General features: G+C 38.0%; 1 protein-coding gene across 4 annotated transcripts; it reads left to right on the forward strand.

The window, feature by feature from the left end:
• Positions 1–23,271, forward strand: FZD6 (frizzled class receptor 6). Of its 4 annotated transcripts, none has more exons than XM_087931575.1 (7): positions 1–119; positions 1,481–1,832; positions 7,354–7,550; positions 9,303–10,320; positions 11,673–11,821; positions 13,624–14,061; positions 16,041–23,271. In XM_087931575.1, exons 2-7 carry the CDS (start codon positions 1,653–1,655, stop codon positions 16,204–16,206), a joined length of 2,148 nt encoding a protein of 715 aa, XP_087787701.1. In that variant the 5' UTR covers positions 1–119; positions 1,481–1,652; the 3' UTR covers positions 16,207–23,271. The 4 variants fall into 4 exon arrangements, with proteins under 4 accessions (XP_087787701.1, XP_026559300.1, XP_026559302.1 ...); XM_026703515.2 differs by having other exon boundaries at positions 28–160; XM_026703517.2 differs by lacking the exon at positions 1–119 and adding an exon at positions 150–1,392.

Genomic DNA, 23,271 nt, shown 5'->3' on the forward strand with positions numbered 1-23,271 from the left:
ATCGCGCGACTCGCGTTTGTCCTCGTTTCCTTTCGGCAGGGGGCGAAAAAAAAAAAAAGTCACATCCTACCGGCGAAGGGAGCGGGCGGCGCGGTTATGTCCTTCCCGAGGCCGGCCAGGTGCGTCGCTCGCACCCCCTCCCCCTCCCCGACTGGCGCAGGTGAGGTGGGGCGCGCGCGGGCTTCGCCTCCCGCTGAGCCTCGGCGCGCGGCCGTTTGGCGCAAAGCCTTTCCCGGACGGCGCTGGCACTTTTTTTTTTTTCCTCCCGGGGAGTGGAGAAGGGGTGCGGGGACGGGGACGACGACGACAAAAAAAGGGAGGCGGAGCCCGAGTTGGTCTGGCTGGGCTCCGCGATTACCTCCCGCGACGAGAATCCCACGGGAAAGCCTTCAAAACAAAAACAAAAAAAGCCCTCGGCTTCGCCTCGGTGCTTTAGAGCCGCTCTTCGCTCTCCTCCATTGCTGGGGCTTTGAAGTCGCGGGGCGTCCTTTGTGCTCTCTCCCTTACAGGACTCCGGATTGTTGGTGTTGGGGGTGGGGAAGGTGGAGAGGGGAAGAAAGTGGGGGAGGTGTTTGAAAAACTCACCCCGCTTTTTTTTTCCCCTTCGCGTTTACACGCGGCGAAAGGAAACCGCCACGCACCGGCGGTTCCCGGCTTGCGCGCTTGGAAGAGTTCGCCGCAAGGTGTGTGTGTCGGGGGACGGACGGGGACGGGCCCCGCATCGGGGGTCCGGTAAGTGGCGTGGAAAGGTGGTAGGACCTGCAAGCGCTTAAGAGTCGCGGGTGGCCTCAAGAGTGCGGCAGGAAGTGAGCAACGGCCCCTCGAGCCTGGTTTTGTTGCGTTTATATCTGCTGGGGGAACCGTCCCTCTTTTCACGCGCGCGCCTCTTTGCGCGCGCGGGGGGAACGGAGAGCTTTGGGAATACTTGGAACGAGGGGTGGGGTATCTTTTGGGTAGCAGTTTTCTCTCTTTTTTACGCTCCCGGCTGTGCGGAGGAGAATTAACTATACACAAAAAAAGAGCGTCTGTGTTGACAATCGACAGCATACCGTAAATATAAGTTGCTGTGACCTCCGTGAGGAAGTTGCGAGCGATTTTGCATTTGATAATCGGTTTGGATTGTAAAGTTTGGATGGTGCTTCGCTACCGCTTGGAGCCTGCGTGCGTAACTATTGGGAACAAATAACTTCTCCGCCTGGCTGCCTTTCTAACACTCGGGGAGTATCTCGCTGCACGCAGTGGAATGCTGCTGAGTAAACATGCAGAGGCTTGTGCTTTTTGGGGGTAGTAGTAACTGGTTTTTTAGCTGAGCTCCCTCGTTGAAGAGAGCAAATCCAGCATTCTTTTGTCTGGCCGAAATAGAGAGGGAAACGTCTTCTTGCAGTTCGAAAAGTACGATTTTCATTTCTGCTTTATCTTTACAAAATTTCCGATGCAGTGAAAAGCGGTTGTCAATTAACTTCTTTTGGTTGCTTTGCAGTTTGCAGTCGGGGAAAAATGTTATCTTGGAAAGCAAATATGAAGAGAGGCAACAAACGTAATCTCGGAATGTCAGTATTCTGCTTGAGAGAGTAAGCAGGACAGATTTTTTTTTAACTTCCTCTCCAAAATAAAAAAGAATCCTTTTGGTGAAGCTGGAAATATTTGGGAAGATGGGGATCCTTGTTTTCCTTCTGATCTGGAGTTTAATCTTAAACTTGACCTATGGACACAGTTTGTTCACTTGTGAGCCTATTATTATCCCAAGATGTTCTCAAATGACTTACAATATGACATTTTTTCCTAATATGATGGGACATTATGATCAGGACACTGCAGCTTCCCACTTGAAGGTGAGTTTTGTCCTTGTACCTATTTATAAGCAGTTTTTCTGTAATGCAGATACCTTTTGCAGTACAAAAATGAAAAACTATTTATTACTTTTATAAATAACTCAAGGTGGTGAACATACATAATATTATTTCCTCCTCCTGTATTCCCCACAATAATAACCCTGTGAGGTGGGTTGGACTGACACAGAGTGAGTGGCCGAAGGTCACATAGTTGGCTTTCATGCCTAAGGTAGGACTGGAACTCATCATCTCCTGGTTTCTAGGCCAGCACCTTGACCACCAGACCATACTGGCTCTTAATTTATTATTTTAGAGACCTTGATTACTGGTAATTCAAGAAACAGTTTACAGCATCCATTATGTGTGTCAAGCAATTAATGCAGTGAAAATATATGAGGGCTTTTTTCTATGATGTTTCCTTTTCAGTCTGCTTTTAAATATATTTTCTGATTTTGTCTATACCTTGACAGCTTGGCTCAGTTCCATTTGCAATGTTTTTGTTGTGTTAGGAGCAAGAGCTGGTAATTGAGTTTTCCAGGGCCTTTTTCAAGATGGAAACAAAATTTAAAAATTCTGCGTTTGGTTTGTTGGTTACATGAATGAGATAGAACCTTTATTTCAAGTCCTGCAAATTGTGATCCATTTAGACTATTGTAAAATATTCTGCATTTTACTTTTGAAGAGTGTTGGGAAGAAGGCAGTATTTAGGTTGCCAACTGGTATATTATAATTATGATCATTATGATATTGAAAGATCTGCCTATTAAGTTTTATACCTAGGTCAAGGTGTTGATTTACTCTTAATGGTTTAGAGTCTAGCTGTCTGGGGACTGTCTTGTTATGAGTTAGCTCTGCATAAAAGGATTGTGTTAAGCATCCATTGAAAGAAGCGTGATTGTCAGCTGGATTAGGCCTTCCCCGGGAATGCTTTCATTTCAAAATTGACAGCTATTCTTTTAATTTACTTTTTTGAAAGTATAATTTTTAAAATTATTGACACATATCAGTTAATTTTTCATATATAAAATGCACCTTGTTTTTCTAGGATTACCTAATTTGTAGTATGAGCTAATTTGTCTTATATTTTCTTTTTATACTTAAATGTCAATTCCATAAATCATTAAAAATCAATTTAAAATAAAATATTTTAATGTTTTAGAAATTCAATTACCAATTTTTAGCTATTCAGAGATAAGCTTTCACCTGGAAAACAGCTTTTCATGTAGGCTCCCTGAACCTATGTTTAATTTTCTATATTGTTTCCTCAACTGAGGTATTTTAATCATCAGACTAAAAGCTTGGTTTTTATAGCAGGTAGCCTCTTGTAGGATTTCCTCAGGCCTTCAAGCATCTGCCAGCATAAAAACTTAATTGCTATCTATAAAGCTCTAGATGTCAATTGCAGTTGATCTTTTCTTCTGCAATATATCTATTCAAATCTAATAGAAATATGTCTGATGCATTTAAATCATCTGCCCATGAATAATGGCTATCTACTAAATATGTATATTTGAATGTAAGGGAGAGTTTTGCAGAAGAAGGACATGCTGACAATTGAAGGTGGACACATGATGCTATTGCATGCCTTTATTAACAATTAAAAATATTTGAATAAATGTTTCAATATAATTATAAAGAAGTCATATGTACACATGCAGAAAAATAAATAGCATTTGAGCACTCACTTTATGCCTTGTAAGGTAACTGAGGCAAGTCAATACATGTAGAAACAAAGATCAAAGATTAAGCACTGAGCATGCTTTTTAAAGCTGCAATTTTAAGTACAATTATACAGGAGTAAGTCCAGTTAAACTTGGCAGGGCTTGCTTCTGAGGAAGACTTTAATCAGCAAAATGGGGTGCTCTTAAGGCACCTCTTGGGTTAAGAATTAATGTAGATATTGCAAAACAGCTTTTCATGTAGCCTCCCTCAAAAAGTTCACACCCCAGTCTCCAACTTAGGCTGTTTTTTACAATTTGGGAGATGATTTTAAGAACCAAAATTGGTATTTTAAATAGGTTGGGGCAGGGAACCAGATTCAGTTTAGAAGTTGAATCCACACCAGTTGGGATTTGGTCAGGGAGTTTAATGAGAGGAAGAGATAAAGTGACAAAAGAGCTGTGTCTCTTGAAGGATTGTGTGCAGAGCTGGGGAGAGGAATACACTTTAATAGTTGATAGGTCCTGGGAGCTGCTGATTGCCCATTGTAGAGACTGGCTGACTGATTCTGCTTTATGGAACAGCTTAAGGTTGATATAAACTGGATAAATTCAAATAGCAGTGCCTGATTGAGTTAATGGAACTAGCAAGAATTTACTTGAAGAAGAGGAAGTCCTTGTAAATTTAGAGTTTGTATTTGAATAACATGAATACAAGCCTCTCTATAACTGATAGTAGAGAGAAGAATGAAGAAAAAATTAAAAATGGATGGAAATAAGGCTGTTGTTGTGACATCCACACTTCTGGCATCTTTATCTTCTTGCCCTGAAAACAACTAGGGTTATATTACAGCAAATGAAGCAAAAGACACAAGATTGGAGTAACAAGTAGCCGCATTCAGTTGATGAGAAGTGATGAGGATTTATCATTTCAAAGAAAGGAGGCTCTACAACTGAGGCCCAGTAGAAAAAAAACTCTCCATAAAGAAGGCAAATAGAATAGCAAAGCAAACTGGTGAGAATAACAACAAGATACACAGAAGGTTTTCTGTAATGCTCAGACTCTAACAGCTTTCCAACCTTCGCAAGTGAAATAGTCTATGGGTGTTTAAGGAAAAAGATGGTGCAGACAAGAAATGTTCAGAAAGAATCATTTATGGAGTATAAGAAGACAAGAAGATTCAATGTTAGGAGTTATTGAAACAAGACTATATAGGCAACAGATCCATCAACTCAGGAAGCAAGCTGTCTTCTAGGAACAAGTAACAAGTGTGTAACACAACAAGTTCCAAGTGATTCAACTCATAGTTATCCCTATGATAAAATAAAACAATATGGCACAAAGAACGGCTACAAAATATCACCATAGACCAGTGATGGCTAACCTTTTCCATGTTGTGTGTCAAAAATGTGCTAGTGCGCTCGCATGCCTGCACCCATGATGCAATGCATGCACAACTCCCCCCCGCCCCCTGTGCACCTGCACATACGTCATGCACCTCTGCACATGTACACACAACCTTCTCCACATGGCGCATGCCTCTGAGCATGCGTCCCCTGTGTGCATCTCCCCCACACATGCACAGCAGATACCTGACAATTAGCTGGCTGGTGGGGGGTGTGTGTGCATGCGCAATGGGGCTCTTCTAGGCAACCTCTCACATGCCAGCAGAAGTGGCTCTGCGTGCCACTTCCAGCACGCATGCCATAGGTTTGCCATTATGGCCATAGACTTTGAAAATCTTGGAAAGAGACTGGGCATCGAGGCTCAGATGATTTACTTTTTTGAATAATTTTATTAAGGATTATATTAAACAGATAAAATTAGCACTGGAACCTCATAAATATTTTTTAAAGAACTAAATATTTTAAAAGTGCAGGAAAAAAGCCTCCCCCCAAAATATTTTTTTTCCTTCATCCCCAACAAGTATATTCAACATTAACAGCATATCACTGTCTCTTAAAATACATCTTTATTCCGCCTTACCCCATTTTCCATAAATCCACCTCTAAATCTTCAGCTCTCCTGATAAACCAGCAAAGGTCCAGTAAAAGTTACCAGGCACAAAGAATAACAGTCCACATTTCATTTAAACAACCTCCAATTCCTCATTTAATGATCAAAATCTAACTACAATTATAGATTAGAAAAAGATAAACTGTTAAACATTACCAGCAATGTATGATCTTTATTATCTAGGCATTGATGTATGGAAAATCAGCTGAATCATCTTAAGATATTCATGTAGAAGGGAAAATAGATTTAATAGATGAAATGGAAACTCTCATGACTGATAGATAACTCAAGCAACATTTGAGGATATACTTTTTGTTTCATTTGGAGTCGGTTTGATTTGGTTAAGACACCAGGTTAGAAAGCTGGAGACAGAGTTCTAGTCCCACCTTAAGCACAAAGCCAATTGGGTGACTTTGGGCCAGCCACTTACTTCAATTCTAGGAAGGAGGCAATGGCAAACAATGTCAGAAATCCTAGATGGGACTTGATCAGGCAGTCTCTAGTGAAGGCGTGTGTGCACACACACAAACACACACATGAACAGAAGCAACAAGGAAAAGAGGAAGGCAGTTGTACCATATGTGCAAAAGACCTTTGGAAAACAAAATGCTTCTGTTTCTATGCTTAAAATATCAAGAGTGGACTTGAGTTAAGAAAGTCCACTTTGGGAAGGAACCATATTTATCATTATCACACAACTTCCTGAACATTTTAATGTATATTTAAATATTGTACTGCAGGTTCCCCCAATAATTGATATGTCTGTGCACCTATGCTTCTCCCTACATTGCTAACATATGTTTAGGTTTTTTACGTATTTAATATGAATATGATAGTTATATAAAATGTTTTGTTCATTATAGCTATTAATATATGTTGTGCAAAGCATGGCATAATTTGTGTATCCTGTCTTAGAGCATTTTCAGTCTTTCTTCTTCAACAATTCAACTGGTATTTGTTTTCCTTCACTTTTTTTTGGTGTTTGCCAGGAAGTGTGGTTTATTGTGCAATAGAATATTTTCATTTGCCCCGTACAATGGGTACCCTAAATAAAGGAAAATGCCATTGACTTGAACATTTTCTGGGTGGCCATTGGATACAATGAACAAAGTAACATTAATTAGATAAACATCTATCCTGATGTTTTAGAAAAGGTCACCTGTTGCAAACAGGAGGAAGAGGTCAAACCTGTGGCATATTAAGCATTAGAACTATGGATGTTTAATTAAATGTTCAGTGTGATTATACAAGAGAAATGATTTCAAATATGCAGCTTATAAGCTTTGCCATAGAAACCTGGACTATAATTAATGGAACCAATTAATATGCCTCATCTACAAGTGCAGGTGGATATGAAAAGATCTGCTTTCCCTTTCTTGCTCTCAATCTCCTATGGCATTTAATGAATGGAGTCAATCTGTGTGTGCAATCTATGTGTTAAAAGGTGAGGAGATTAGTACCTCACCTTACCCCTGCAGCACAACATTTTCAACCTCTGACCGCGTGTGTCCCCCCCCCCCGAATTTTAATTTGGGTTCATAGTAAAACCTGTTTGCTACACTTCAACTGTTGCTAGAAACCTCAGTGAAATTACGTTGCTGGTATCTTTTTCTTGTCAGAACTGAAGTTTCAGAAGAAGTTGATTGAGAGATAAAAACCCATTCTATCAGGGCTTTTCATAAAAAGTTGATGGGATTTTGGGGATGGGGTCAATCTTACTAGAAGGTTATAGTTTGGAAGTCATTCTTTTATGGAAGGTCTGTAACAAGCTGGTAGTCTTTCAGAAAAGGAAAGGGAATTTTTTTTCCTTGTACGCTAATCCACATCTCATTTTCTTCTCCCAAAGCTCTTCCTTCCTCTTCTGAATCTTAAGTGCTCCCCAGATGTCCATGCATTTCTGTGCAAAGCCTTTGTGCCTGCTTGCTTTGAACAAACACGTGTTGTTCACCCTTGCCGGAGCCTTTGTGCAAGAGTGTATGAGGACTGTAAAAAGATGATAGACATGTTTGAAATTGGATGGCCTAAGGAACTTGAATGTAGCAGGTACAGTGCTTTCCATTTTTTTCTCATTTCTATTTGTTGAATTTATACTCTGTGGCAGTCTCTTGATTCAGCAATGTACAAGAGATTAAAAATAAAAAAAATAAAACAGTCACAACAGAATTCAAACACAAGCAACATAAAAAAGAATAAAAATTAACCACTATTTCTACTAGAATTGACTTAGGTCTTATGTCCAGCTGAATATCTCTTCATATATGGCTCTCTGTTTTTGCACCCAGTTAAAACCGCATCAAATAATTGCTCTGTTTGTATCATATCTGATACCCCAAACTCACTCCACAGTCCCTCATTTTTGGGGACAGAGGGAAAATAATTTTATGGATTGGGTACCTGCATGCTTGATCATTAAATTAGCACTCAGGTTTCTTCCCAAAATTCATGTCTTTGAACAGCCTTCCTCTTTCAGGGAACTCTCAACACATCGTGAAAACATAATTAAAGCTAAATTAATCATGTTTAAGTTAAACTAAGAACTATACATTTTTAGCTTTTGCAAGCCCTGAGATTTACTCTTTGGCTTGGATGTTGTGATTTTGACATAATTGATCTTTGTTTAATTCATTTTGTTGCTAGGTTATTTTTGGTTTTTCATTGTTATCTAACAGTATTGTTTTACACTGATGTTAAAGTACAACTGAGGTCTGTTTAAAATCTTAGCTTTCTGAGCTATGAAGATTGGGAATCCTGAGAATTGCCATTTACAACATTTAAATTATATATTTCTCCCCATTCTGGATTTGTATATTAACTGGGTTACTTGGCTTCATTGGCTTCAGGTTTTTTTTTCTCTTTAGAAAACACTGTAGATTTTATAGATAATTGAGGAGGGCTTGCAACCATTAGTATGAAAGCTAATTAGCAAATTGAAATTTCTAAAGGATGGAAGTAGTGCTTGATGGCATGTGCATGGGTTTTATATTTCCGTTGTAGTTGCAGCAGTTCAGTTGAGACTTTCTTTAGAGACCAATAGTTGGTGATCATGAAGGGCTCTTGCTCCTTATCATACAGGACAAAAGTATTTGCCTTGGGGCCATTTTTGGTTCCTGTTTTTATTTATAACAATTGATGACTTAGATCTGGCCACTTTTTCTAAACTAAAGATTCAGTCTTAGCTATTCAGGCTTGGAAAACCTTGTATTAGCTATAGCAGTTCTCTACTTGAAGCTACTATAAAGAATATGAATACTTCAACTAGTGTAGAGTGCTTAACAGACCCTTGGAAGTTATTATTTATGCCCAGGAATTGTTAACTTTTCTCTATATTAGCACAAGTCCTTTTAAAAAGCCTTAAGCAAAGTGGGAAAGTTATTCTCAGAGCTCTGGATTGACTTTTAGGAACTTCTGTATTGGAGGCACAAGAGGCATATTATTGCTTCAATGTACCTGAGATTGTGTTCCCTCATAGTGATTTTTATATCTATTAGTTTTCTATAAACTAGTTTGCTTTCCTTTACTTAAAAGATTATGTAAAAGATTACATACAAATAATGAAATGTGTGTATATTTACAAAACATCTAAGTTGAACTCTTGGAATTACAGTAAAAGTTTTAATGTTGGATTAATAAAGATTTACAAATAAAATATACTTAGAATATGCTTACAAACATACGTCTCATGTTTTGAGAAGTTTTTTGTGTGTGTGTTAAGAGTAAGAAGCAAATAGAGCCCTGGATAGAGTATGGCCAGTTCTATAATGTTATAACCAATTTTACTCTCTTTTGACTTTCTAGATTGGAGGACTGTGATGATACTGCTGCTGTCACTGCTTCTTTTACTACAAGAGCCCGGGACACATGGAGGATGTCAGGGCAGCCCAAAAGGGACTATGGATTTTGGTGTCCCCGTCATTTGCAGACATCCAGTGGACAGGGCTATAGGTTTTTAGGCATTGAGCAGTGTGCACCTCCTTGCCCCAACATGTACTTCAATAATCATGAGCTAGAAGTTGCCAAAAGCTTTATTGGCATTGTTTCAATTTTTTGCCTTTGTGCCACTCTGTTTACGTTCCTAACATTTTTGATAGATGTTAAAAGGTTCAGGTATCCAGAGAGGCCAATTATATACTATTCTGTTTGTTATAGTATAGTGTCTCTCATTTACTTCCTCGGGTTTGTCCTAGGAAACACCACGGCCTGCAATAAGGGCGATGAAAAGTTACAGCTTGGTGAAACGGTCGTTCTTGGTTCTCAGAACAAAGGTTGCACCCTTGTCTTCATGGCTTTGTATTTTTTCACAATGGCCGGAACTGTCTGGTGGGTGATCCTCACAGTCACTTGGTTCCTTGCTGCTGGAAGAAAATGGAGCTGTGAAGCTATTGAACAAAAAGCCATGTGGTTCCATGCAGTTGCCTGGGGCATGCCAGGGTTTCTCACGGTGATGCTCCTTGCCATGAACAAAGTGGAAGGTGACAACATTAGTGGTGTCTGTTTCATTGGCCTCTACGACTTAGCTACGTCTCGATATTTTGTCCTCCTGCCTTTGTGCGTTTGTGTCTTTGTCGGTTTATCTCTTCTTTTAGCGGGTATTATTTCTCTAAATCATGTGCGCCAAGTCATACAGAATGATGGCAGGAATCAAGAAAAGTTGAAAAAATTCATGATTCGAATCGGTGTCTTCAGCGGCTTATACCTCGTACCTCTGGTGATACTCTTGGGCTGTTACATCTATGAGCAGGTGTATAGGAAGATTTGGGAAACTACTTGGGTTTATGACCACTGTGATCAATTCCATATACCCTGTCCTTATCAGGTAAGCTTGAAATATTAGCATAGTGGATGCTTGAATAACAAGGAATATTGTATCCGGTTTTGGGGTTGGGTTATATGTTTTGATGCATCAATTAGTCCATGGGCAAGGAGAACACTGTTTTGAAAGAATATTTGATGCCACCAGTACTTGTAGGAGACCTGCAGAGTTTCTGTAACTGTTAAATACGGTAATACGGGGTTGTATAATTTCTTGTGTGAGGGCCAAATTCATTGCATGCGTCATGAAGTGTATAGAATCCTTTAGAACAGGGGTGTCAAACTCAAGGCCCAGGGGCTGAAATTGGCCTGTGGAGTGCTTAGATCTGGCCTGCGGGGCTGCCCTGGAAGTAGCAAAGGACTGGCCCACAGTGCCTCTGCCAGTGACAACGGAGGTTGAGAGGGCCACACATGGCCCCCTGGAGCTCCATTTTAGCTGGCAGAGGGTTGCAGAAGGCTGTCGCAGCTGAAAATCAGCTTGGGAGCTCATTTTCTCTGGCAGAGCGCTCAGACCGCCACAGGCATCCCTGGCACAAGTGACGTCAAGCTGGCCACACCCACCCCAGCCCCCCTCTCCCGAGGTCAAACACACCCCTGATACAGCCCTCAATGAAATTGAATTTGACACCCCTACTTTAGAACAAGTTAATTGTAACTCTTTGAATTGAAGATGGTAGAAGAAGGACCGTATTATTCATTTGAAATACAAAATTTGTTACTGGAGCATAATGTTGTAAGTTTCAAATCCGATGTTTTCCTGTTACAGAAGATAATTTTTTAGAATTCTGTAAATAGCTGTATCTTCATAGAATAGTTAGCAGCATCTTCAGCACTGGATGTGTACATACATATATGTATTCTCAAACATTTAAAATCAATAATTTGAATAACGAACATCTTAATTAAATGGATGTTTGAGGTTAACATATAATCCTCTCCCATAAAGTCAAATGTTTACATTTAGAAACAAATATAAGCAAGGAAAGTAACTGCAAGTTAAATCTTTTATATCATTCAAGAGTGTCATTTAAATATTATAAACCTTTGAAGTACTAAAGAAGTTTATTTATTTTTCAAGATCAGGTTTTATGTTCTATGAAATTACAAAGGCTGGTAGGGTAGTTACTTCTAATTTCTAATAAGCAAAAAGAAAAAAATAAAATTCCATGTTTCATTTGTACCATTATAATTTCTAGAGATTCCAGTTTTGAGTGTGTAGAGTAGATATTCTTACTTTGAATTTTTATTCTTTCCACTGTAAATCAGAAATGCCTATTTTTCATTTTGTCCTCTGAAGTGTAATGCAGGAAAACTATTTTTCCATTGTATTTTCAGTAAATGCTTATTGTTTTCCAGGTCAAAACATTAGCTAGACCGGAAATAACTTTGTTTCTAATGAAGTACCTGATGACTTTAATTGTTGGCATCTCTCCAGTCTTCTGGATAGGAAGTAAAAAGACCTGTTCAGAATGGGCAAGTTTCTTCAAAAAAAATCGCAAAAGAGAGTAAGATGCTTTTTTGTATTTTGTTGTTTTTAGTTATAGATAAAATGCCTTAATATTATATATTTTGATGTATTAAAATGCCTTGATGCTTCCATACTAGGAAGATACATACTTCCAAGTATGTATCCTAGGACGCTTTGTGACTTTGTCCTTGTACTGCAGGGATAAAATATTTTAGGGATATGAATACTGTGAACGTTTTGTTTTACCAAAAACTGCATATGTAAATGGCAGACATGTGAGCACTTTTAGATGCTGTGGCAAAGTGTACCAGTTTTATGAACAGTCCAAATTCAGTATGTATTAAGGGATCAAGATTTGACAATTTATCTTTGTTCACATGAAGTCAAACAAGCCAGTAACATTTTTAGCTTAATGTGTTATAAACCCCAGTCCCATAAGCTAATGTATTTAAGCCTATAAGTTATGAGGGGGAGGGGAGAGAGTGAGAGAAAGAAAGGAAGGAAGGAAGGAAGAAAAGGAAGGAAGGAAGGAAGGAAGGAAGGAAGGAAGGAAGGAAAGAAAGAAAGAAAGAAAGAAAGAAAGAAAGAAAGAAAGAAAGAAAGAAAGAAAGAAAGAAAGAAAGAAAGAAAGTTTTCCCACCTAATTTCATTTAGGTGTAATCTATCAGTTACCTCATGGTGAAATGGGTGGCAAACAAATTTAAGTAAATTACTAGTCTAATTTGGAGAAAGTTCAATCTTCCATATATATATATATATATATTATTTATTTATTTAGTCAAGCGATTATAAGATTACAGGTGTAAGTATAGACATAGTTCTGAGTACATGAAATGGATACATATAAGAAAAATAAAAAGAAACAGTCGGACAAGGACGGTAGGCACGTTGGTGCGCTTATGCATACCCCCTACAGACCTCTTAGGAAAGGGGTGAGGTCAATAGTAGACAGTCTAAGGTTAGACAGTCTAAGATAGTCCTCGACTTACAATTGGAGCCTGCTTGTTGTGTTCATAAATCATAAAGGTCATAAAGCAGGTCACCCAGATGACCTGATTTTACAGCTTTTTTTTTCATCTCTTCAATTTGGGCTTAGAGTTAATCTTGTAATTATCCTCTTTATTTTCCTCTTCATTTTTTTTTTTGATCTGGAAAAAGTCCTCAGAGAAGGAGAGCACACCTCTGCATTTAACAACTTCTTCCATTATCTGTTAATTCCCCTAGCCAAGAAGTTCCTCCTGCTGTCTATCCTGAATCTGCTTCCTTGGAGCTTTAATTTGCAGGTTCTGATCCTGCCCTCTGGGGCAGTAGCAAAAACATCTACTACTTGTTCTGTGAGATAGTTCTTCAGATATTTGAAGACTGCTGTCATATCTCTTCTCAGTCTTCTATAGACTAGACATACCCAGATCTTTAACCATTTCTCAAAGGTTTTGGTTTCTAGACCTGACTGTAGTTTTTCTCTAACCAACTCAAATTTGTCAATATCTTTTTGAATAGTGATTCCCAGAACTGGACACAGATTCCCAGATTTATGTTTTTTCTTCCTGAATGCAGGATTTCTTCCTTTTGTGTTCATTTTCATTTAAAGTATTAGCTACTTTTCCAAACTTTATGTCAACTGCAAATATTACAAACTTTTCTTGTAGTTTGTTTTCATTTCTGCAGATTTACTGTGAAAACTGAAAAATATTGAAAGTACAATCTGGCATAAAATGAAATCTACAATTATTTTGAGATTGTCTTGAATGTTGGCGGTTATACATTCAGTTGATATATCTAAATAATTATAGAAAAAAAGGGGTAATTAGCATTTTTTCTGTCTTTCCACCTGTTCAGTCCAATCAGTGAAAGTCGGAGAGTGTTGCAAGAATCGTGTGAATTTTTCTTAAAACACAACTCTAAAGCAAAGCACAAGAAGAAACACTACAAATCCAGTTCTCACAAACTGAAAGTGATTTCGAAATCAATGGGGACTAGCACGGGTGCTACAAGCAATCATGGGACTTCTGCAGTGGCCATTGCTAACCATGATTACTTAAGCCACGAAGCTTTAACTGAGATCAAAAGTTGTCTGGAAGCATCTGAGAGAGAGATGGAAGCAGATGTTGTACGTAGTCAGAGAGTGGAAGAAGAGGAGATTCCTCATAGTGAACAAAGCATGTTACAAATGCGGTCCAGCCCTAAAGTGCCTGTGCAAGAACAAGAGAGCAAAGCAGACAACAAGCAAGATATTGTCAGCTTGTCTGAAAGCATGAAGAGAGAGGCTGAAGAGAGGTAAGAAGGTTTCTGTTTTAGTTCATATCAACTACTGCATGTTCTTCTTACTAACTGCAAAAGTAGTAAAAATGCAAATAAACATATTTCATGAAAGTACATCTATACATTAGATGTATAGACATTAAAACAAAGAACAGGCATCTATACACTTTGGCACAAAACATAAAACGTTAGATGCAGTCTTTCAGATAGTAAATGTTTATATGGCCAAAAGACCCAAATAATTGTTTAGGTTCCTTGCTGGTAAAGACAATGACGGTGTAATTTGGTCAGACGCAATAAAATGCAAATGGAGCACAGGTGCACATGGTTGACTGTTGCCCACACAAGTGGAGATAAGTGCATGTACTTGCCTGCTGCTTCTGCCGCCCAGTTGCAAATAATTCACAGCCTACTAGTGGGCTGCAGCCCAGAGGTTGGGTATCCCAGTCTATGAGATCCCCAGGTCAATTACTGATTTGTAAAATGAATTTTCTTCCACAGTGAGGATAAATAAGAGTATGAGTACTATAGTGTATTGCATGTTAAAATGCTAAATAATGAAATCATAAAGGAGTATGTTAAATTCTGTTTTCAATAGTATGTGTAATATATATGGTCCTATATTAGCAACTAGCCTGCTGTCCATGAGACTTTCTAATTACATTATAGCAAAATCTATTTCTAGTGAACATAATAGCAATAACAGACTTGTATACTGCTTCATAGTGCTTTACAGCCCTCTCTAAGCAGTTTACAGAGTCAGTATATCACTCCCAACAATCTGAATCAACCTTGAGCCAGTGAGGATCAAACTGTTGGCACTTTGCAGAATTATCCTGGAATACTGCATTCTAATCATTGGACTACCACGGCTCTTATAATCAATGGCTTTCTGAAATCTGGTCTTAGTCTTTATCAGGTATCTGGAAATTATGGGGCTATACCATAATAAGTGTTGACTTGATTACTGGGGCTGCAACTGTATATCTAATTACAGGTAGTTTAACAAATAGTTGTTAAAACCATTTGTTTAGTGACTGAAGTTATAATGGCACTGAAAAAAATGACATATGACTTTTTCACAATTAACAATCATTGCAGCATCCCCATGGCCACATGATCAAAATTTGGACACTTGATAATTGGCATGTATTTATGATGATTGCAATATCCTGGAGTCATGTAATCACCTTTTGCAACCTTCTGACAAGCACAGTCACTAAGGAAGCCAGATTATCTTAACAGTTGTCTTACTAACTTAACAACTGCAGAGATTCACTTAACAACCATGGCAAGAAAGGTCATAAAATGGGGCAAAACACACTTAACAACTGTCTTGCATAGCAGCAGAATTGTATGGCTCAATTATGGACTCAGTATTGGTCCTAAGTCAAGGACTACCTGTAATTGGATATCTCTGTGAGTTTGAAGAGAAGCCTCCAAATTCATAGGAGAGTTCTGATATCAGAATTTTTCTTCTGGTTCTTGGCTTTTTCAAGCTTTGGAAACTCCAGAGTGTAGAAAACTCTTGCAACGGAGGATTTTTTGGGCAATTGTACCCTTTGATATGAGGATTCATATATGCAAAATCCTTTCCAGCCATCCATTTTAGCCAGAGCCTGGGAAAGAAACTGATATAAAGTAATTTCTAAAAGAAACAAAGGGAGTTATCAGAAAATGGTAGACATACTTTTCCTGCACTGTCCTGGCTTCATTTGAGAAGTAGAATGGTCAATTATTGCTCCTTTATTCATTTTGAGTAGTGGTATATGCTTCCCATCTCAGGATTAGAGCTGGTTTCCTTCTCTGCTACACAAGATCTTGAAAATATAGAGTTTGTGCCTCATACGTACAAAGTATATGACCTGTATATATTACTCATTGTATCCTATATGTTGCTTAAAAAGTGTTTATTTTCATATTTGTTCATTTCACTGCTTGACTTTTATATTATGTGTCTCAATGTAGAATGTTTCTTTTTGTGTATGTAATAGGACAACTCCTAAAAATGATGTTACTGAAACTCTTCCAGTCCAACTTGGTCATTCACATCCCAGTGTTTCCCATCTTGGCAGTACCAAGGGATCGGGATTTCTGTTTGCCCACTCATCTTCAGATTCAAGGAAAGCTCATGAGTCTGGTCATAGCTCAAATGGTTGAGAAGATGAACAAATAATCAGTTTGTCCACGCTGGCTTGGAATTCTCCCTCTTGAAGTCTAGGACCTCTGAGAAGCACCAGGTTAGGAAAAAAAAACTGTTTCGTGAATAATTTGAGGTCAAGAAATGATTCCATTCTGGGCTAATACTGAACATGAGACACGCATTGTGTCTTGTAAATAAGCACACAAACACCCATCGCACCAAGGAAAAATAAAATAATATTGTAGATAGACACTGTGCACTTATTCTTTCTAAAGAATCTGTTACCAAAAATAAAAGAAGAAAGGGCAAATGTGTAATTTGCTTTATGTCAAACTGTGGTGAAATACTAAACAGAAAGATTTTATATTCTGAAGAATATTGAAGAAAACTTAATTGCCTTAAGACCTTTTTAGTAGTGCTATTTATGCTTTAAAACGGAGTATGAACTGCTGACCTTTCAGATGTGGTAGTCCATCTCCATAAGCCTCAACTCCAGTTGCCAATGATTAAGGATGATGTATTATTACAAGAACATCTGTTGGTCCCCCTGTTCTTCATCTTAGGGATTTAACTAACATGAATTACTGTGTCATACAACAATAAACTATACGGAGTTTGTAGGAGGAGTACTGGATGCATCCTAACAGAATAAAAGGACGTTATTCCTCCAGTAATCTCTGAAAATCACTGAAAAAAAGTCCAGGTAACTGTAGCAACTGGGACTTTTTCAGGGGAAGCTAGAACTGATTCTGCTTTCTTCCTCCCATCAGCTATCTCTGGCCTTTTAGTCTTAAATCTTTCTTACAATCTAATTGGGGAAAGTCATGCCTTGTACAGGTAGCCTTCGACTTACAACTACAATTGAGCCCAAAATTTCTCTTGCTAAGCAAGGCAGTTGTTAGCTGAGTTTTGACCCATTCTATGACCTTTCTTGACATAGTTGTTAAGTTGGTAACACGATTGTTAAGTGAATCTGGCCTCCCTCTTGACTTTGCTTGTCAGAAGGTTGCAAAAGGTGATCACATGACCATGGAACATTGCAACCTTCATAGATATATGCCAGTTGCCAGTCATTTAAATTTTGGTCACGTTACCCACAGGGATGCTGCAACAATTGTAAGTCAAAAATGGTCATAAGTCACTTTTTTCAGTGCCATTGTAACTTTGAATGGTCACTAAGCAAGTGATTGTACGTCAAGGATTACCTGTATTAAATCCTAAAATTCCTGCCGATTAAATGGTCAGAAGGATATTAAGGCTGGGTCAGTGCAAAACATTTCAAACTTGAAACATTCCTTTTTTGAGCTCCAATTCCAAACAGGTATTTAGTATATTTGAAATGTTGCCAGAATGGTCGAAAATTGAGTTTCACACCCAAAATATTTTGCACTTCTCTGCTGGAGAACGTGTTTCCTCCACATCAGGGGTCTTCAACCTTGGCAACTTTAAGGCTTGTAGACTTCAACTCCCACAGTTCTAGAACTCTGGGTGTTGAAGTCCACAAGTCTTAAAGTTGCCACGGTTGGAGACCACTGCTCCAGATCAAACTTTTGATATGTTTGAATTAAACTCTTATGGAGAAAGTCTTGCTGGGCAGCTAAGAAAGGAAAGGTTAAGGGTGCTCAGGACTCATAAGTGCAGACACTTGAGCTATATTGAGATTTTCTTAGAATCAATTATTATTTTATAATCACCAGCTTGCAGATTTGAGCCACTGGTAATACTGGTATTATAGTAGGTTATACACTGAAATGGGAAGGGAAATTGGAATCAAAAGTAATTTAAATCAGCTACTTTTGTACAGCATTGGAATGTAATGTCTGTTATCTTCTACATTATAGAATGCTTAATATCTGGATACCACCCACAAGTCCTTTAAGGTTTTTGCTTGCACAGAGTTGCAGGGTTGAGAAGGGAGAGGACAGGAATAAATCACTGGTGAGGAATTTTTGGACTATAGTTGAATATTTAGGGTGCTGCTGCCTTTTGGTCTTGAATATTATTTGACATTAATATATGTATATAAATTATCTTCAATAATATTTTCTAACATGTTGTCTACTGAATTTTGAACAAGGTTTGCACCCATTTATGCTATTTTGGTTTTCCCTGATAAAGGGGATTCTTTTTTAAAGATGTAAGATTTATTTCTCACAAACTAGCACTACTATTGTTTTTGGGTTGTGTTGTTATCTCTAATGCCTGCATAAATGTGACATTGTACAACATTCCTTTTTTAAAAAGAATTTGCTTGATTGAATAGAATTTGAATGTACATCTGATAATCCATTATATATGTGGAATTGATTTTGTAATTTTGATTACCTTTAACTGTTTTAAACCATGTATTTCCTAGAGATAAATATGTTACCTTGGAATATGAAAGATTATAAGCTTTTGATTGTATGGTTTCAGAACTTATTTACTGAGTTTGTGAATTATGAATAGTAAATCAGATTTCTCCATTGTTGTCAGCAGATACAGCTTTCAGTTCAGTGTAGGTTCAGCTAATTCCAAAGTACAATTCTTAAGGTATGTTGCTCAGAAACTATTCTGAATAGTTGTCAATCTTTTCTCTTGTCTGAAAATAGGTTTTCACATAATGGACTGTAGTCTTCCTATTCTCAAAATCTTATGAGATTTCAGTGTTTCTTGTATTAATCTTTTTAAAATTATTTTTGTGAATGCAGGATGGTTTCTTGGGAGATACCATTAGATGACAGTTTATTTGAAGCCTTTAACAATTCAGGCTTTAAACATGGTTCAGTCTGTATGCCCATTGATAACCTTATTGTACAACAATGTCTGCAGAAGAGGGTTGGTGGGCCAATCAGCAAAGTAGGATCGTGTCATGGCACAAACAGCACCCTTTTGGGATACGCATTATGAAATAGACTATTGATCTGATGACACAACAGTACTTTTGTCATTTTGATAAAGGCAAAAAGCTTCCGTGGATGTCCGTGGTCACATCTAAACAATCTTCAGGATAGAAATTCCTTAGGGAGAACCTGCTTGGCACACTTTTTTAGACACCATGGAGATAATGTGAGAGCTTATAGGACCTAGTAAAGGGATGGAAGAGAGAGCAGGCATAAACAATGAAGAGATAGTGTCAGTTGGTAGATTATATCATGTATGCCAGCGTTTGTCAACCTTGGCAACTTTGAGGTGTGAACTTCAACTCCCAGAATTCCTGTAGTTGGAGTCCAGACAACTTAAAGTTGCTTGAGAAACACTGATGTGTGGAAACTTAATTCAGGAAGCCTGGGAAAAAGCATTTTGGATTTTTTGATTTGGACTTGGTGCAAATACCAGCACTGCTAGTGTTGCTACTGTTAGAGTCTGTTATTGTTCCCAGTCTCTCTTCTGAAGGACATCCTCATTTCTTAGTCCCATGATGCTAAACATGGGTTTGGCAGCAATTACACCAAGGAAGGCAAGTGTTAATATTATATATACTTTTGCCCTTCACATATTTTTGCTAAGTAGCAAAAGGATGCAAAACCTAATGTTTGCCGTGCGGTTTATAGTTTATTTCTTTCATGGCTGTTTCATATTTTGGAATAAAAATGCTACCTGTGTTATAGTTTGTTAATCTGTAATTTTCAACTATAGCAATAGCACTTATATACCACTCCTAGTGCTTTACAACACTCTGAGCAGTTTACAAATGTCAGCATACAGTATTGTCTCCAACAATCTGGGTCCTCATTTTACTGACCTTGAAAGGATGGAAGGCTGAGTCAACCTTAAGCCCATCAGGCTTGAACTCCTGGCTGTGGGCAGAGTTAGCCTGCAATATTGCATTCTAACCATTGCATCACCAAAGCTCATTTTTCACCTATGTCAGAATACATGAACTGTAGTCACCACCATTGGGAGCCACTTTTGCGTAGTGGTTAAGATAACAGACTAGAAAGTGAGGAATGAGGAGTTCTAGTCCAGGGGTGTGATTCAACCAGTGTAACAACCAGATCGTTGAGTGTGTGCTTTGCGCATGTGCAGAGGGTTTGCTACTGACCTTCTGCAACCCTGCACTCTCCCTGTGTGTTAAACAGCTGATGCACTGCTATCTAGTGTGCCGTGCGAAGCAGCTGAGCTTGAAAACCAGCAAATAAAGGTCAAAATAGAGCCTGGGCAGGCAGGCCCAATTGGTTCGCTCACAGATGATCCTCCGCACTACCAGTTCAGCTGAACCAGTAGAATACCACCCCTGTTCTAGTCCCATGTTAGTCACAAAGCCAGATGGGTGGCCTTGGGCTAGTCCCTCACTTTTAGCCCTAGGAGGAAGGCAGTAGCAAACCACATCTATCTACAATCTTGCCAAGAAAACTGCAGGAACGTGTCCAGGAAATTTCTTAGAACCAACACTGACTCAGCCATAGAAGCATGTGGTCACTACCATTGCTGCAGGATTCAGAATCTGATGAGCAACAACCAAAAAGCAGAAACTTATACTTTTATCCCTTCCTTTTAAATAAAACACCTTGCCAGTGTTTTCCTTGTCCCGTCAGTTTCTTTTTCACTCACCACTCATTCTAGTCTTCCTGCTGATTAAAAGTGCAAATTTAAATTGGTTTCCAGTGTGACCTTTTGTGTGTGGTACTGTGGATCTGTGGCTATTCCAGCTCCAGTTCCCTGCAAACCAGCAGGCTTGCTCTAATCTCAGAATTACATATAAGGAACTACATGTTCTGGAGGGAGGAAGAATCTTCCCTTTCCCTCAGTTTTATTCCTTATTTTTGGTTAGATTAAATGCCTCCCCACCATTAAAACCTAACTGCTCAGTTGAATTTGTAGATCCGTGACAATTATGGTCTTATTACTTTCGTTGAGGCACTTCTGTTAAGTCATTAATGATAATATAAACAAATGAAGCTGATTGTAGGACACTAACATCCATGTACTATTATTGTTACATTACTGTTATTTCTTTTTGCATTTGTATATTTTTTATGGTAATTGTTTTTGTTTTTTTTACACAAATATTCAGTCTAGCACACTTAACTTGACACCCAGCCCTAATTCTTACAGAATAAAACTCTCCATTAAAAAATTCTAAGGTGAATTCTAACTGAACAAGGAAGTAATTCTGTCAATACACTGTGATTTTTGTTTTAAGTATAGTATACTGAATTTTGTATGCATTACATTCCTGCATTTTTAACTTTAACAGTAAATACTTTAAACAAAGAGTATTGATTGCTTATTGAACCCTTAGTTACTGTCTTGTAGCAGTTCAGAGAAACTGACATTCATTCCCTTTGACAAATAATCTATTTTTTCTATACATTCTATTATATGTATTTTTATTCCTGGACTCTAAAGTATTCTGTACTATATAATGGCATGAATGTTATGTTTTTATTGTGCTTTTTTAAATATAGGAGAGGGCCACACCATTTGTTAGAGAAAAGGCTGTGAGTGAGAATGACAATGGGATTTTGCAAAAAGAATTGTTAATGCCATCTTCTAATCCAGCTTTCTGTCTTCCATATGATGAAAGTGTATCCTTATCTTTGTAGAAGTAAGATACAATTGCCATTACTATTGATTTATTTACCTAGAATGAGAAGCACTCGTAATACCTTTCTCTTGACATAAGGCAGCCCTGGGCAAGAGTATATTTTTTGGCAACTAAACTAGATGTTTAGTTAATTGAGAACAACATTGCAAGATGAACATGAGTATTTGCTTTGTTCAGCTTTCTGTCAACAGTGTCAGCTACATGGTTGTATAATGTTCAAAAAGTTCATTTGGGAAGCAAATACAGTTTCTTTGGACTACCAGCAATGAGAAGGAATGTGTTTTTTAATATGTACATCCAGGAATCAGCTATCAAAATTAAAGACCATTGACTGGTAAATCTGTACATTTATCTTATAAAAAAGAGTATTTTCTGATAAGAATCTCATGGATTTCTTGTGGATTTGCTCCAGATTCAAAGCAAGCCCATTCAGATCAACCAATAAGCACCTTGAATTTATTGGGTCCACTTGAAATACTATGAAATATTGAAAATAAAAAATGAGTATTCTTCTTTGGCATGTGAATGGACATTCAGTTTCAATTTTTCTGTATGTTTAAATGTTCCATCTTTAAATACTAACCTGATTTCTATTTTCTAAACAAAATCCAAAGTATAGATTTGCTTATATATAATTTTGACCTTAATTACATGGTAGTTTTAAATTTCCCCTTTCTGCACTGTTTACAGATCTTTAATGTCTTTTAAAAGTGCAAAATCAAAACACGGCAAAGCCTTGAAGAACACCATCAAGATGAATACAGCTGAATTGTGATGTTGATGTTCACCCCCTTTCCTAATTTCCAATTGTTTACTCATTGTTGTGTGTTGTATAGATTTTAATAGACTTTCTGTGATAACAGCAGATTTAAATCTAAAACCCCATACAGTGGTTTGCATTATGCACTTTTGGTTTTAATTCCCTTTCTCCCCCCCAAAACATACTACTTTTTCTGTGGTACCTCTTTAAAAATTTAAATTTGAATAAATGTAAACAGCAAGAAGCCAAAGAGGATGCAGATCGCTCTATTCCTTGAATTAGGGTGAACTGACCCAATTGTAGCCCCTCATTTTTCAGTGGCAGGTAAGACATTTAGAGTGTGGTGAGATCATCTAATTCAGCAAAAAGGGAACAGTTGTTTCCTTTGAAGAAAACAGCTGAACAGGATGAAGAATAAGATTTCCCTTTGAAGCCTGACAAGCCATTCAGTACAGTTTCTCATTAAAATGCCACATCACAGGAAAAAAATCTGCATCCATCAGCTAACCCTGGTGCTGTTCAGCAGCGCTTTGAAAAAATGGGGTTGCTTTTTTGTTTTCTTACATGAGCAAAAGTTTGGCCAGCAGGCCCAGTATGTATTTATGTGCCGCTTAAAAAAAAAAAGAAAGGCAATTTGGCTCATAGTGCTTACATATTTGCTCTTTCTTACTGAGGTTCTATACCTGTTTTCATTTCTTCAGGGGTCAAATAATCATCTTGTAATTGTCCTGCAGTTGACTAATCTCCTTTATTTACCAATAAAATGCAAGTCATAAGAGCTTTTGAAAATTG

Source organism: Pseudonaja textilis, chromosome 3, assembly GCF_049901715.1.
Source record: "Pseudonaja textilis isolate UNSWEBS1 chromosome 3, rPseTex1.2, whole genome shotgun sequence".
Classification (NCBI taxonomy): Eukaryota; Metazoa; Chordata; class Lepidosauria; order Squamata; family Elapidae; genus Pseudonaja; species Pseudonaja textilis.